Source organism: Chiloscyllium plagiosum, unplaced genomic scaffold (assembly GCF_037043375.1).
Source record: "Chiloscyllium plagiosum isolate Xiang-an unplaced genomic scaffold, Cpla_swu_hap1 HiC_scaffold_45, whole genome shotgun sequence".
Classification (NCBI taxonomy): domain Eukaryota; kingdom Metazoa; phylum Chordata; class Chondrichthyes; order Orectolobiformes; family Hemiscylliidae; genus Chiloscyllium; species Chiloscyllium plagiosum.
In genome coordinates this window covers 15,229,829-15,242,168 of record NW_028270183.1, presented here as the reverse complement: position 1 = coordinate 15,242,168, position 12,340 = coordinate 15,229,829, and the positions used below count along the sequence as shown (strand labels likewise).

The following is a 12,340-nucleotide window of genomic DNA, read 5'->3' as shown; positions in this document are numbered from 1 at the left end:
ACGCACATTCAAAGTTGGTTGCATGCACCTAAGAGTGCATTTGTCAAACATGGGGTCGCGCAAGAGAAACTGCGTGCATCTTTTCCAATACACAGACTCCTGGAAGTGTTGGTCAGAGATAATTTGACATCGTTTACCAGCAGGGAATTTGAGTATTCAACATAAGGTATTCGACATAAAAGGACATCATCCAATGTTTGGCAGAAAGAGAACCCCAAATTTTGAAGGCAGGCTTAAAGAAGCAGCCTACAGCTTCACTAGATACTAAACTGTCCTGGTTCCTATTTGGTTATCGGACCATCCCTCATGCAACTGCAGGGATAGCTCCAGCAGAACTGCTCAGGCCAGAAGACTCCGCTCTGGGTTAAATCTAACCTTCCTAAACCTGAAGGGTGTGGGTGAAATGGCATCAGGAACACCAGAGCTGGACACAATACTCCGCTAAGCGAGAGAGGTAACTTATTTCAGGGGGTGAAGTTTTGTGTAGAAATCACAGGAACAGCCCTAGATGGGCAAGAGGCATGGTCGACATGAGGTCAGGTGCAGTGATGTATAAAGTTCAAATCCTGAACAGACACATGGACCATATGAAAGCTGCAAACTTGCAAATGGGAGCAAGACATGCCCGACACCTCGACATACTTTTCAACTGTTCCGGGACCTGTGAATTCTCCCTACCGGTAAAAATGTTGAAGATACCTCAAAATCTGAGATGGACGCGGTGGATGTCACAGCCTCGATACTTTTGCCACCTGAAGAGTAGAATGAATTTCTTCCAAGATGCTCTGGGCACAAGAGGTGAGCTACTGTGTATTACACACTGCCCGTGTCAGAGGCAGAGTTGGACAAACCTGGGAGGAGGACTGACCTGTGTCCTCGGACTCCAAGGACAAGGGGTATAGTGATTATAATGAGGTCAACCAGCTGGATAGTTATTCTGGTCCAGTCAGGGAGCCCTGGCTGACAGATAAGAATGGGAGTGTCAGATAACCTGTTCACTCTTAAGACCTGGCTCTAAGGAAACTGGTTCAGTGTTAAGGACTCTCCACATGTAAATAAAGGGTGACTTGGTGATGGGATATTTATTAGCGTTTACAGGAAGGTATTTCAAAGAGCCCAAACAGCTGTAGGTGTAGACATGTTTTCCAAATAGAAAGTGGAATTAATAATAAACTAAAAGTCTGAGAAATGGAGAGTTTTGCCAGAGCAGTCAGACTGGAAGAGCTACAGAGGTGGAAAGGGGCAAGGCCTTGAAGATTAAGCACAAGAATGAAAATTTCCAATTGAAAACCAAGAATCCAATGAAGTAGTTGGTTAGCTCGCTGAGCTGCTGGGTTATCATGCCAATGTTTCGTTACCATGATAGGTAACATCATCAGTGTGACTTCTGTGAAGCACTGTTGTTCTGTCCCACTTGTTTTTTATGTGGCCCAGTCTGTGGGAGTGAGTGTCAGTTCTGGGTCTTCTATGCAGCGGTTTGTCTCTGATTAGCTTGTCCTAGAATAGTTACTTTGCCATAGTCGAATTGATGGCCTACTTGGGGGTTTGTGTGTATGGAGATGAGGGAGAGTGGATCATGTTGTTTAGTTGCCATTTGGTGTTCGTGAAGGTGGATTGCTAGTTTTATTCCTGTGTGTCCAATGTAGTGCTTGTTGTAGTTATTCAAGAGAATTTGTATACCACGTTGGTCCTACATGTTGTGGCTATGGGTCCTTTGTCCTGGCAAGTTGTTGGCATAATGTGGCTGTTGGTTGGTGTGCTACCATGATACCTAGTGGTCATAACAGCCAAACAGTTAATTCTGATATGTTCTTCACAAAGGGTAGGGTGGCCAGTGTCTACTTAGCATTGTCTGTTGGATAGGCATCAGTGGATGAAAATGATGGGGTAACTGTTGTTAGCAAAGACTTTGTGCAAGAGTTCTTCCTCTTCCTTGCACAGTTCTGGTGTGTTGCAGTGTGTCACAGCTGTTTTGAATAGTCCCCTTACACAGCTCGGTTTGTGGAGGTAGAGGTGATTGCTATTGTAGTTGAGGATCTGGACTATGTGGCTGAGTTTCCTGTACACTTTGTTATACAAAATCCCTTGCAACAACTGCAAACAAACACTACATCAGACAAACAGGAAGCACCCAACTTCACGAACACCAACTGGCAACTAAATGACATGCATCACTGTCCTCATCTCCATATACACAGACCCGCAAGAGGGCCATCAATTCAACTATGACAAAGCAACCATTCTAGAACAAGCTAACCAGAGACATGTCAGAGGGTTCCTGGAAGCCTAGTTTTCAACTAAAAAGGCCATCAACAAACACAAAGACATAGTGTACAAACCACTGCAGAGAAGACCCAGAAATAACACTCACCCCCACAGACCGTACCACATAAAAACCAAACGGGACAGAACAACAGTGCTTCATGGAAGTTGCACTGATGATGTTACCCAGCATATCGAAATGTCTGCATGATAACACAGCAGCTCAGCGAGCTAACCAACCACCTCATTCACAACCCAAGCTGCAGATTTTCATGAAAATCCAATGAACTGCTAAAGGATAGGGATAATCAGCAAGTGAGACAACAAGGACAGCTGTGCTTTTGATGTGCTGAAATTTATAAAGAATAGGCAGCTTGGCAAAATGATCTTTGGAAAATAAGAGGCAGAGTGCACATTGATGATTTTCCAAGTGTTGAAGTAGTTATTGAGATGGTATGTATATAAGGGTTATAAACTCAGTTCGTGCAAAATTAGGTGTCCAGTACAGCAGTCTAATGGAGTGATCAGACCTGGTCTTGTCTTTGATTGAGACCCTGGAAATAGATGTTATGTAAGGTAGCCAGATCAAAGGAGAGTTTATATTAAGGAAAGCCTTACAAAATGCAGGAGAACAATGACCTCAAATTATACCTGACAATGTGAATTGTAAAGGATTAAATAACCAAATAACTGTGGTTTTCTTTCTGTGTATCTAATATATCAGTCATGTTTGGTAAATTCAAGTACTAATTTATTTTTAAAATCAGGAATGTGATCAATTTGTTTCTTTGATATTCCTCATCAAATGAATGATGCATCATCGTACTTCATTACATAGTTTAGGTAACAGGTCATCAAAGAACAATGCGGCATCAGTCCTTCGGTGGGGTGGGAGATTCAATTACCCGTAGATTTTCTTCATGTGACTTCTGCAACCAAAATACAGATTTTAAAGTTGAAAAAGGAGCAGGAACACTTAAAGTTTCAAATCAGATCATGAAACACAACCTTGTAATTGGCCAAAAAATTAGACCAGTTGAAGGATAAGTATCTTTAATCAGTTTGTTTGAATGTGTTATAACAGACTTTTGGGACAGGTGGGATGTGAACCTGGACCTTCTAACCCAAAGGTTTAAAGATAGAGACACGACCACAGTGTCAGAAGATTTTAAGAGATTCTAATTTTTAACCAATCTCTTCAAACATGTTTTTGTACATCTGTGGGACAGGTGTGACATGAACCTGGATCTGCAGATCTAGAAGTAAGGACTTTACCACTACACCACAAGAGCCCTTCCAATTGAATGCTGTGCTTATCATTTGTTTAATTTTTTAATTACAAATACAGGTTTAACACTTATATATGTTATACTTAAGAGTATAAGCATGTATTCACTCCATCGCCTCAAATTGCATGCTGTCTGTTCAGCCTGGAGGCCGTTTTGTTTGTTAAATTTGATATGCTAATTTTCAGATGTCCTTTGAGCATAACGTATCCTCTAATGCACATTATTTCAGGATATGCAGGGGAAAGATTTATTCAAAGTGTTCCTGTTAAAATTGTAGCACTTCAATTGATTTTATTCTTTAGTTTAATCCTGTAACTTATGTTTTAAAACTCTATATCAGAAAATAGATTAATCCTTGACTGTTTTATTCACTCACCACTGGCCCATTATTAATAAATTTTAAATTGTATTTGGACCTTAAATATTCATTGCTGTTCATTTCTAACTCCTGTAGGTGGCAGCTGCAAGTGCCTTTGCACAGACTCTGAGACGTTACACATCATTAAATCATCTTGCTCAGGCAGCCCGTGCTGTGCTGCAGAATACTGCACAGATTAACCAGATGCTGAGTGATTTAAACCGAGTAGATTTTGCAAATGTTCAGGTAATTAGCACGGCACCAGAAAAAAACTCCAGGTCCAATCATAGCCATTTGAATTAGCTGATCTCAACCAAGTAGTGTTAAGGAAGTGCTGGTCTGGATTTTATGTTGGTTATGAGGACAGAACTGTCTATGGTTGCTGTCATTACTCATTTGAAACTGACAATGTGACTTCTGCAACCAAAATACAGATTTTAAAGTTGAAAAAGGAGCAGGAACACTTAAAGTTTCAAATCAGATCATGAGGCACAACCTTGTAATTGGCCAAAATATTAGACCAGTTGAAGGATAAGTATTTGAAACTGACAATTACATGGTTAAATGCAGAAGCTGGTGATTGCTGTGACTGAAAGCATGATTCTTTAGAAATTGAGTACAGGAGGTCTCCAATTGGAAATTTCTCTTTTATAATAAATTATACATATCTTCTGAAATTATCGAAGTTAATGATATTTTATCTTCTATTTTAATCCCATGTGTATGTCTCAAATAATTTATTTTGTTAAATAGAGTAAATTAAAAGTAGCGAACTTTAACTTTCCTGTTTGTTGTGTATGGGAATATTTTAATATGACTTGCTGCTTACCTTACTGCTGCCGTACACCGATTGACTCAGCACCAGAAAGAAACTATCGTCATTAAAGAATGCATCACAGAGATTGCTATATCTTTGGCAGCTTTCTTTAAGTGTAGTGAAGGACGTCATTGCTTCTCCACTGACTGGAAGATCTGTCCATTGTATGGACTTAGTGCCCTGATTTAGGGAGAAAAAAAGGATGAACCAGATATTACCTCACTTAATTGTTATCCTTTGATCCACTGCTGGAAATGGCATTGTCAGTTAATGCTAGATTCCGCCTTGACCCTAATATCTAATGGTCAGTCACATTAAGAACACCAGCTGTCCATATCCTCAGATGTAGAATGATTCAGACCTCTCCTAATACTTGAAAAGAGGAAGAAAATAATAGTTGAGGAGGTGGAGGACACCACACATAAGATGTTACCTCTGAATCCAAGAGTGAAAGGAAGAATATAGAAACATAGAAGATAGGAGCATGAGCCTGCTCCACTGTTCATCACCGTCATGGCTGATTATCCAACTCAATAGCCTAGTCCTGCTTTCTCTCTTTAACCTTTATTCCATTCACCCCAAGTGCTATATCTAGCAGTCTCTTGAATACATTGAATGTTTTGGCATCAACTGCTTCCTGTGCTAATGAATTCCGCAGGCTCCCCACTCTTTGGGTGAAGAAATGTCTCCTCATCTCCATCCTAAATGGTCTGCCCCAGATTCTCAGACTGTGACCCCTGGTTCTGGATGCACCCACCATCAAGAACATCCTCCCTGCATCCATCCTGTCTAATCCTTTAGAATTTTGTAAGTCTGTGTGAGATCCCCTCACTCATCTGAACTCCAGTGAAAATAATCCTAACATAGTCAATTCTCCACATGCGTCAGTCCCTCTATCCCTGAAATCATTCTGGTAAACCTTCGCTGCAGTCCCTTGAGAGCAGTAGCATCCTTCCTCAGAAAAGGAGACCAAAGCCGCGCACACTATTCCAGGTGTGGCCTCACCAAGGCCCTGTAAAGCTGCAATGACACATCCCTGTTCCTGTATTTGAAACATCCCACACTGAAGGCCAACATCACATTTGCCTTCTTTACCGCTTGCTGTACCTGCATGCTTACCTTCAGTGACTGGTGCACAAGGACACCCAGGTCCCGCTGCACTCTCCCCTCTCCCAATTTACAGCCATTCAGGTAGTGATCTGCCTTCTTGTTTTTGCTTCCAAAGTGAATAACCTCCGATTTATCCCAGTTATATTGCATCTGCCGTTGATTTGCCCACTCACCTAGCCTGTCAGATCATGCTGAAAGATTTCTGCATCCTAGTCACAGTTCACCCTCCCACCAACTTGGAATCATCTGCAAACTTTGAGATGTCACATTTTGTTCCCTTATCCAAATCATTAATAGCATTGTGGATAGCTGAGGTCCCAGCACCATTCCCTGTGGCACCCTACCAGTCACTGCCTGCCAATTTGTAAAGGACCCATTAATTTCTACTCTTTGTTTCCTCTCTACCAACCAGTTTTTTTTTTAATCCATCTTAATACACTACCCCCAATTCCATGCACTTTAATCTTGCACAATAATTGTACGCAGGACTTTATCAAATGTTTTCTGAAAGTCCAAATGCACCATATCAACAGGCTCCCCTTGTCAACTCTACTGGTTACATCTTCATAGAATTCCCATAGATTTGTGAAGCATGATTTCCCCTTCATAAATCCATGCTCTCTCTGTCTGACGCTGCCACTGTTTTCTAAATGCTCTGCTGCAAAGTCCTTACTAATGGATTCGAGAATTTTCCCCACAACTGATGTTAGGCTGACTGGTCGATAATTCCCTGGTTTCTCTCGACCTCTTTTTTTGAGTATTCCAGTGACATTAGCTACCCTCCAATCTGCAGGGATTGTACCAGAGTCTAGAGAATCCTGGAAGATGACCAATACAACTGCTGTTTCTAGAGCCACTTCCTTAAGTACTCTGGGATGTAGACTGTCAGGTCCTTGGGATTTATCTGCCTTCAATCCCCTCAGTTTTTGCAGCACCATTTCTCTACTAATATTGATCTCCCTCGTATTAAACCTTGCATTCTCCAACATGTCTGGTATTTGATTAGTGTCCTCTCTTGTGAAGACAGAACCAAAGTATATGTTCACTTGCTCAGCCATTTCTTTGTCCCCTATTCTACATTTCCACATTTCTATCTGTAGGGGGCATACATTTGTCTTCACTAATCTCTTTCTCTTCACATACCTGTAGAAACTCTTACTATCAGTCTTTATGTTCCCTGCAAGTTTCTTTTTGTACCGTATTTTCCCCTTCTTAATCAAATGGTAATAGTCCTGTACATGTGCCATTTGCTGTTTATATTATATTAAAGCAAGTACCATATCAATATAGTAGCTAGAAAGTGTTAATCAACTTAGTTACAGGAAGACATGCAATAATACAGAACTTAAAATGCTTTAAGTTTAAAAAAAATTACTTTCCAATGCAATTACTGTTATTATGTGGACACAACAGGATTCACATGACACACAAAGCAGTGAGATCAGCAGTGTCTTTTTGGTGGTCTGCACTGTGGTACAAATGCTAGCCAGAAAAATAGGAAACTCTGTACTCTGTGCCATATCATGGAATCTTTAATATCCATCTTGACCACAAGAGCAAGCAAATAGGTTCTAGTTGCCATTTTTTATCTGACCAATGCAGCATTTTCTCAGTACTGTACTTAGAGTCATACAGATGTACAGCACTGAAACAGACCCTTCAGTCCAATTTGTCCATACCGACCAGATATCCTAACCTAATCTAATCCCACTTGCCAGCACTTGGTCCATATCCCTCTAAACTGTTTCTATTCACATGACCATCCAGATGACTTTTAAATATTGTTGTACCAGCCTCCTCCACTTCCTCTGGCAGCTCATTCCATACATGCACCACCCTCTGCATGAAAAGGTTGCCCCTTAAGTCCCTTTTAAGTTTTTCTTCTCTCACCCTAAACCTATGCCCTCTAGTTCTGGACTTCCCCACTCCAGAGAAACGACCTTGTCTATTTACCCTATCCATGCCCCTCATGATTTTATAAACCTCTATAAGGTCACTTCTCAGTCTCCGTTCCAGGGAAAACAGCCCTAGCCTACTCAGCCTTTCCCTGTAGGTCAAAAGCTCCCAACACTAGCAACATCTTTGTAAATCTTTTCTGAACCCTTTCAAGTTTCTCAACATCCTTCCAATAGGAGGGACACCAGAATTGCATGCAATATTTCAAAAGTGGCCTAATCAATGTCCTGTATAGCCACAACGTGATCTCCCAAGTCCTCCATTCAATACTCTGACCAATAAAAGACAGCATACTAAATGCCTCCTTCATTATCCTATCTACCTGCGACTCTACTTTCAAGGAACTATGAACCTGCACTCTAAGGAGTTCAGCAACACGGCCAGGACCTTACCATTAAGTGTATAAGCCCTGCTCTGATTTGCCTTTCCCAATGCAGCATCTCACATTTATCTAAATTAAACTCCATCTGCCACTGTTCAGCCCATTGGCCCATCTGATCAGAGGTAACCTTCTTTGCTGACACTGTACCTCCAAATAACTGTCAAATTCACCTGATGTCCTGAAGCAGAGCTTGAACCTACAAACCTCTAACTCTAAGATACTATCAACCAAGCCATACTGGCTTTTATGATTTTCTCAGTTCAGTCAGAATTTATTCTGTATTGGTTATGAGTTCATGTAGTGTGAAACTAATCAGCAGAGCTAAATCAGCCTCTTGCTAATGTCTTTATGTCAGTGAGAGAAATCCCTGGTAACATAGCTTGTCTTTTGAAAATCGTTTTGTACTTGATGAGCTGGTGTACATGTAATAGTGATTTAATGTTTTTTTTCAGGAACAAGCTTCATGGGTGTGTCGTTGTGAGGATGGTGTTGTGCAAAGGCTGGAACAGGATTTTAAGATGACTTTACAGCAACAGAACTCCTTAGAGCAATGGGCATCCTGGTTAGACAGTGTGGTAACCCAGGTCCTCAAACCATATCATGGCAGTCCTAGTTTCCCCAAAGCTGCCAAACAGTTCCTGCTCAAGTGGTCCTTCTATAGGTAAGTCTTATAATATTGTTCTGCGTAGGTAGAAGTGTGTTATTAAATGAAAATATACTTGATAATGTGTCATTATGCACAGGAAATTCATTTACAGTGTGTTGCAGTAAATCCTCTGTACCCACGAAATCATGAATTCGCCTATCCACACCAAAAAATAATTTAACAATAAAAATCAACATTTGCAGGCAAAAATCATGTATCAATGATTTTTAATTTAGGTTTAATGAGCTCCTCTCGCAAATTTCATCAATCACAGAGATTCTCAGGATTGGAACTCTCGCTGATATGGAGGAATGACTGTATTTGAATTTAAATATTTTATATCAATATATTTCACTCATTTGAACCAAACTATTAGTTTTATACAATGCATTTTATTTCTTGTGCTTTTATGTAAGTAATACTAATGAGTAAATGTCAAAAACTTTGTACAGTTAACAACATTTGTTCTCTTTGTACGCTATTTGGTTGTTATGAAGGGACAGTGAATAATAAACTTGTTACCTCACCTTGAATAAAGTGGTCCTTCAGCTGCAGATCTGCTTTCTCAAATATGTCTGGTGTCATTTCTGAACTCAGTCATGTGGAGGAGGAGACAGAGTTGCATTTTAAAAAAAAATTCATTTGGATCGCCCAAAAACTTTGGCAAACAATGGGTAACTTTTAAAATGTAGTCAGTTGTCTTGTAGTTGAACAAGAACAACACGTGATTACATGTAACTTCAAAGTATGCTGATTAGACAAAGTGACATTCTTGTTCCTCTGGCATCCTCCACATAGTGCTGGAGTGGGCTTCCTCCACACCTGCAGAGAGAAGTTAAGAGATTTTAATGTCATAATATTGGTAAATATCTCAAACTAAGCCACAATCTTCATGCAGTATAAAATGGAGTGAGTATGTCTGAGTGTTAGTCCTATTTTCATTGCTGGATGAAATTTTCAACACTCAAAGTTTCAAAATTTTAATTGTTTGGATGTAATGATTTTGGATCTGCTTATCTAAACGAAGTTATTTTAATGCAATCAGTACTCTGAAAGTTTTATTAAGGTAAGTAGCATTGGGAGACTTGGATTCCTCTGATCTTCCACCACCTCCCAAATTCAGTTATCATTTTCAACAATAACTAATTGTTGATCCTGTGACTTGAATCCCAGAAAATGCTTCATCAATGCAAATTCATAGCTTGTGTCTGAATATAGGATATGCTATCATCAGCACCAATAATTATTAAAATTATCTTATGTAACTATGGAAGGGATATCTTTGATTTGGGGAAGTAAAATTAAAGTTGTTGGTGTCTTGTTTCATAGAACATAGAATATGACAGTGCAGGCCCTTCAGCCCTCGATGTTGCTGTGAAACCAATCTGAAGCCCATCTAACCTACACTATTCCATTATCATCCATATGTTTGTCTAATGACCATTTAAGTGCCTTTAAAGTTGGCAAGTCCACTCCTGTTGCAGGCAGGGCATTCTATGCCCTTACTACTCTGAGTAAAGAAACTATCTCTAACATCTGTCTGATATCTATCACCCCTCAATTTAGTTATGTCCCCTCACGTTAGCCATCACCATCCTCGGAAAAGGCTGTCACTGTCCATCCTATGTAATCCTCTGATCACCTTATATGTCTTTCTTAAGTCATCTCTCAACCTTCTTCTTTGTAACGAAACAGCCTCAAATCCCTCAGCCTTTCCTTATAAGACCTTCCCTCCATACCAGGCAATATCTTGGTAAATCTCCTCTGTACCCTTTCCAATGCTTCCACATCCTTCCTATAATGCAGCAACCAGAACTGCACGCAACACTCCAAGTGCGGCCGCACCAGGGTTTTCTACAGCTGCAACATGACCTCATAGCTCTGAAACTCAATCCCTCTACCAATAAAAGCTAACATGCCATATGCCTTCTTAACAACCCTACCAAGCTAGGTAGCAACTTTCAGGGATCTATGTACATGGACACCAAGACCTCTGTGCTCATCCACACTGCCAAGAATCTTACCATTAGCCCAGTACTCTGCGTTCCTGTTACTCCTTCCAAAGTGAATCACCTCACACTTGTCCACATCAAAGTCTATTTGCCACCTTTCAGCTGAGCTCTGTAGCTTACCTGTGTCCCTCTGTAACTTGCAACGTCCTTCAGCAGTGATCACAACTCCATCGACCTTTGTGTCATCCGCAAATTTACTAACCCATCCTTCTACACCCTCATCCAAGTCAATTATAAAAATGACAAACAGCAGTGGCCCCAAAACAGATCCTTGTGGTACACCACTAGTTACTGAACTCCAGGATGAACATTTCCCATCAACCACCACCCTCTGTCTTCTTTCAGCTAACCAGTTTCTAATCCAAACCGCTAATTCATGCTCAATCCCATACCACCATATTTTCTACAATAGCCTACCATTGGGAACCTTATCAAATGCTTTACTGAAATCCACATACACCACATCAACCACTTTACCCTCATCCACCTGTTTGGTCACCTCAAAGAGCTCACAAGGTTTGTGAGGCATGACCTACCCTTCACAAAACCATGTTCCTTTCTAGATGATTATATATCCTATCTATTAAAATCCTTTCCAACACTTTACCCACAACCAAAGAAAGGCTAACTGGTCTATAATTACAGATTGTCCCAACTTCCCTTCTTGAACAAGGCGACAACAATTGCTTTCTTCCAGTCTTTTGGCACTATTCCTGTCGATAATGATGACATAAAAATCAAAGCTAAAGGCTCTGCATTCTCCTCCATAGCTTCCCAGAGAATTCTAGGATAAATCCCATCTAGGCCAAGGGACTTATCCATTTTCACACACTCCAGAATTGCTAAACCTCCTCCTTATGAATCTCAATCCCGTCTCGTCTAACAGCCAGTATCTCAGTATTCTCCTCGACAAAATTGTCTTTTTGCAGTGTGAATACTGATGAAAAATATTCATTTAGGCCTCTCCTATCTCCTCAGACTCCACACACAACGTCCCACTACTGTCCTTGACTGGCCCTAATCTTACTCTCATCATTCTTTTATTCCTGACATACCTATCGAAAGCTTTAGGGTTCTCCTTGATCCTACCTGCCAAAGACTTCTCATGTCCTCTCCTGGCTAACTTTCAACTCTCAAGTGCTCTAACTGAGCCTCCACGTCTCATCCTCACATAAGCCTCCTTCTTTCTCTTGACAAGAGATTCAACTTCTTTAGTAAACATGCTGTGTTAAACTGTATCCAGTATGTACACTTCTACAAGTCTCCTGGTAAATAACTATGATTAATTATTTCTCTCAAGATCGTTTTCATATTGACAGTAGTTAAGTTATTTGGCTCCTTCTTGGGTTATAAAGTCAACTCCAATAAATCCAAGACTAAGACAGTCTCGAATCCACCCTTGAAATCTTTCCCTTTAAACGTAGAAAATAGAAACAGAAGTAGGCCATTCGGCCCTTTGAGTTTGCTGCACCATTCATTATGATCATGGCTGATCATACAACTGAGTA

At 40.5% G+C, this 12,340-nt stretch overlaps 1 protein-coding gene across 8 annotated transcripts in view; it reads left to right on the top strand.

Annotated features, from left to right (window-relative positions):
• rfx1a (regulatory factor X, 1a (influences HLA class II expression)) overlaps positions 1–12,340 on the top strand; it is a 150,504-nt gene that overhangs the window by 121,107 nt on the left and 17,057 nt on the right. For all 8 annotated transcript variants that reach the window (XM_043694804.2, XM_043694803.2, XM_087983324.1 and 5 more), the window contains 2 exons: positions 4,006–4,155; positions 8,627–8,835. In XM_043694804.2, coding sequence (XP_043550739.2) covers positions 4,006–4,155; positions 8,627–8,835 — 359 coding nt within the window. The remainder of the gene's footprint in view (positions 1–4,005; positions 4,156–8,626; positions 8,836–12,340) is intronic.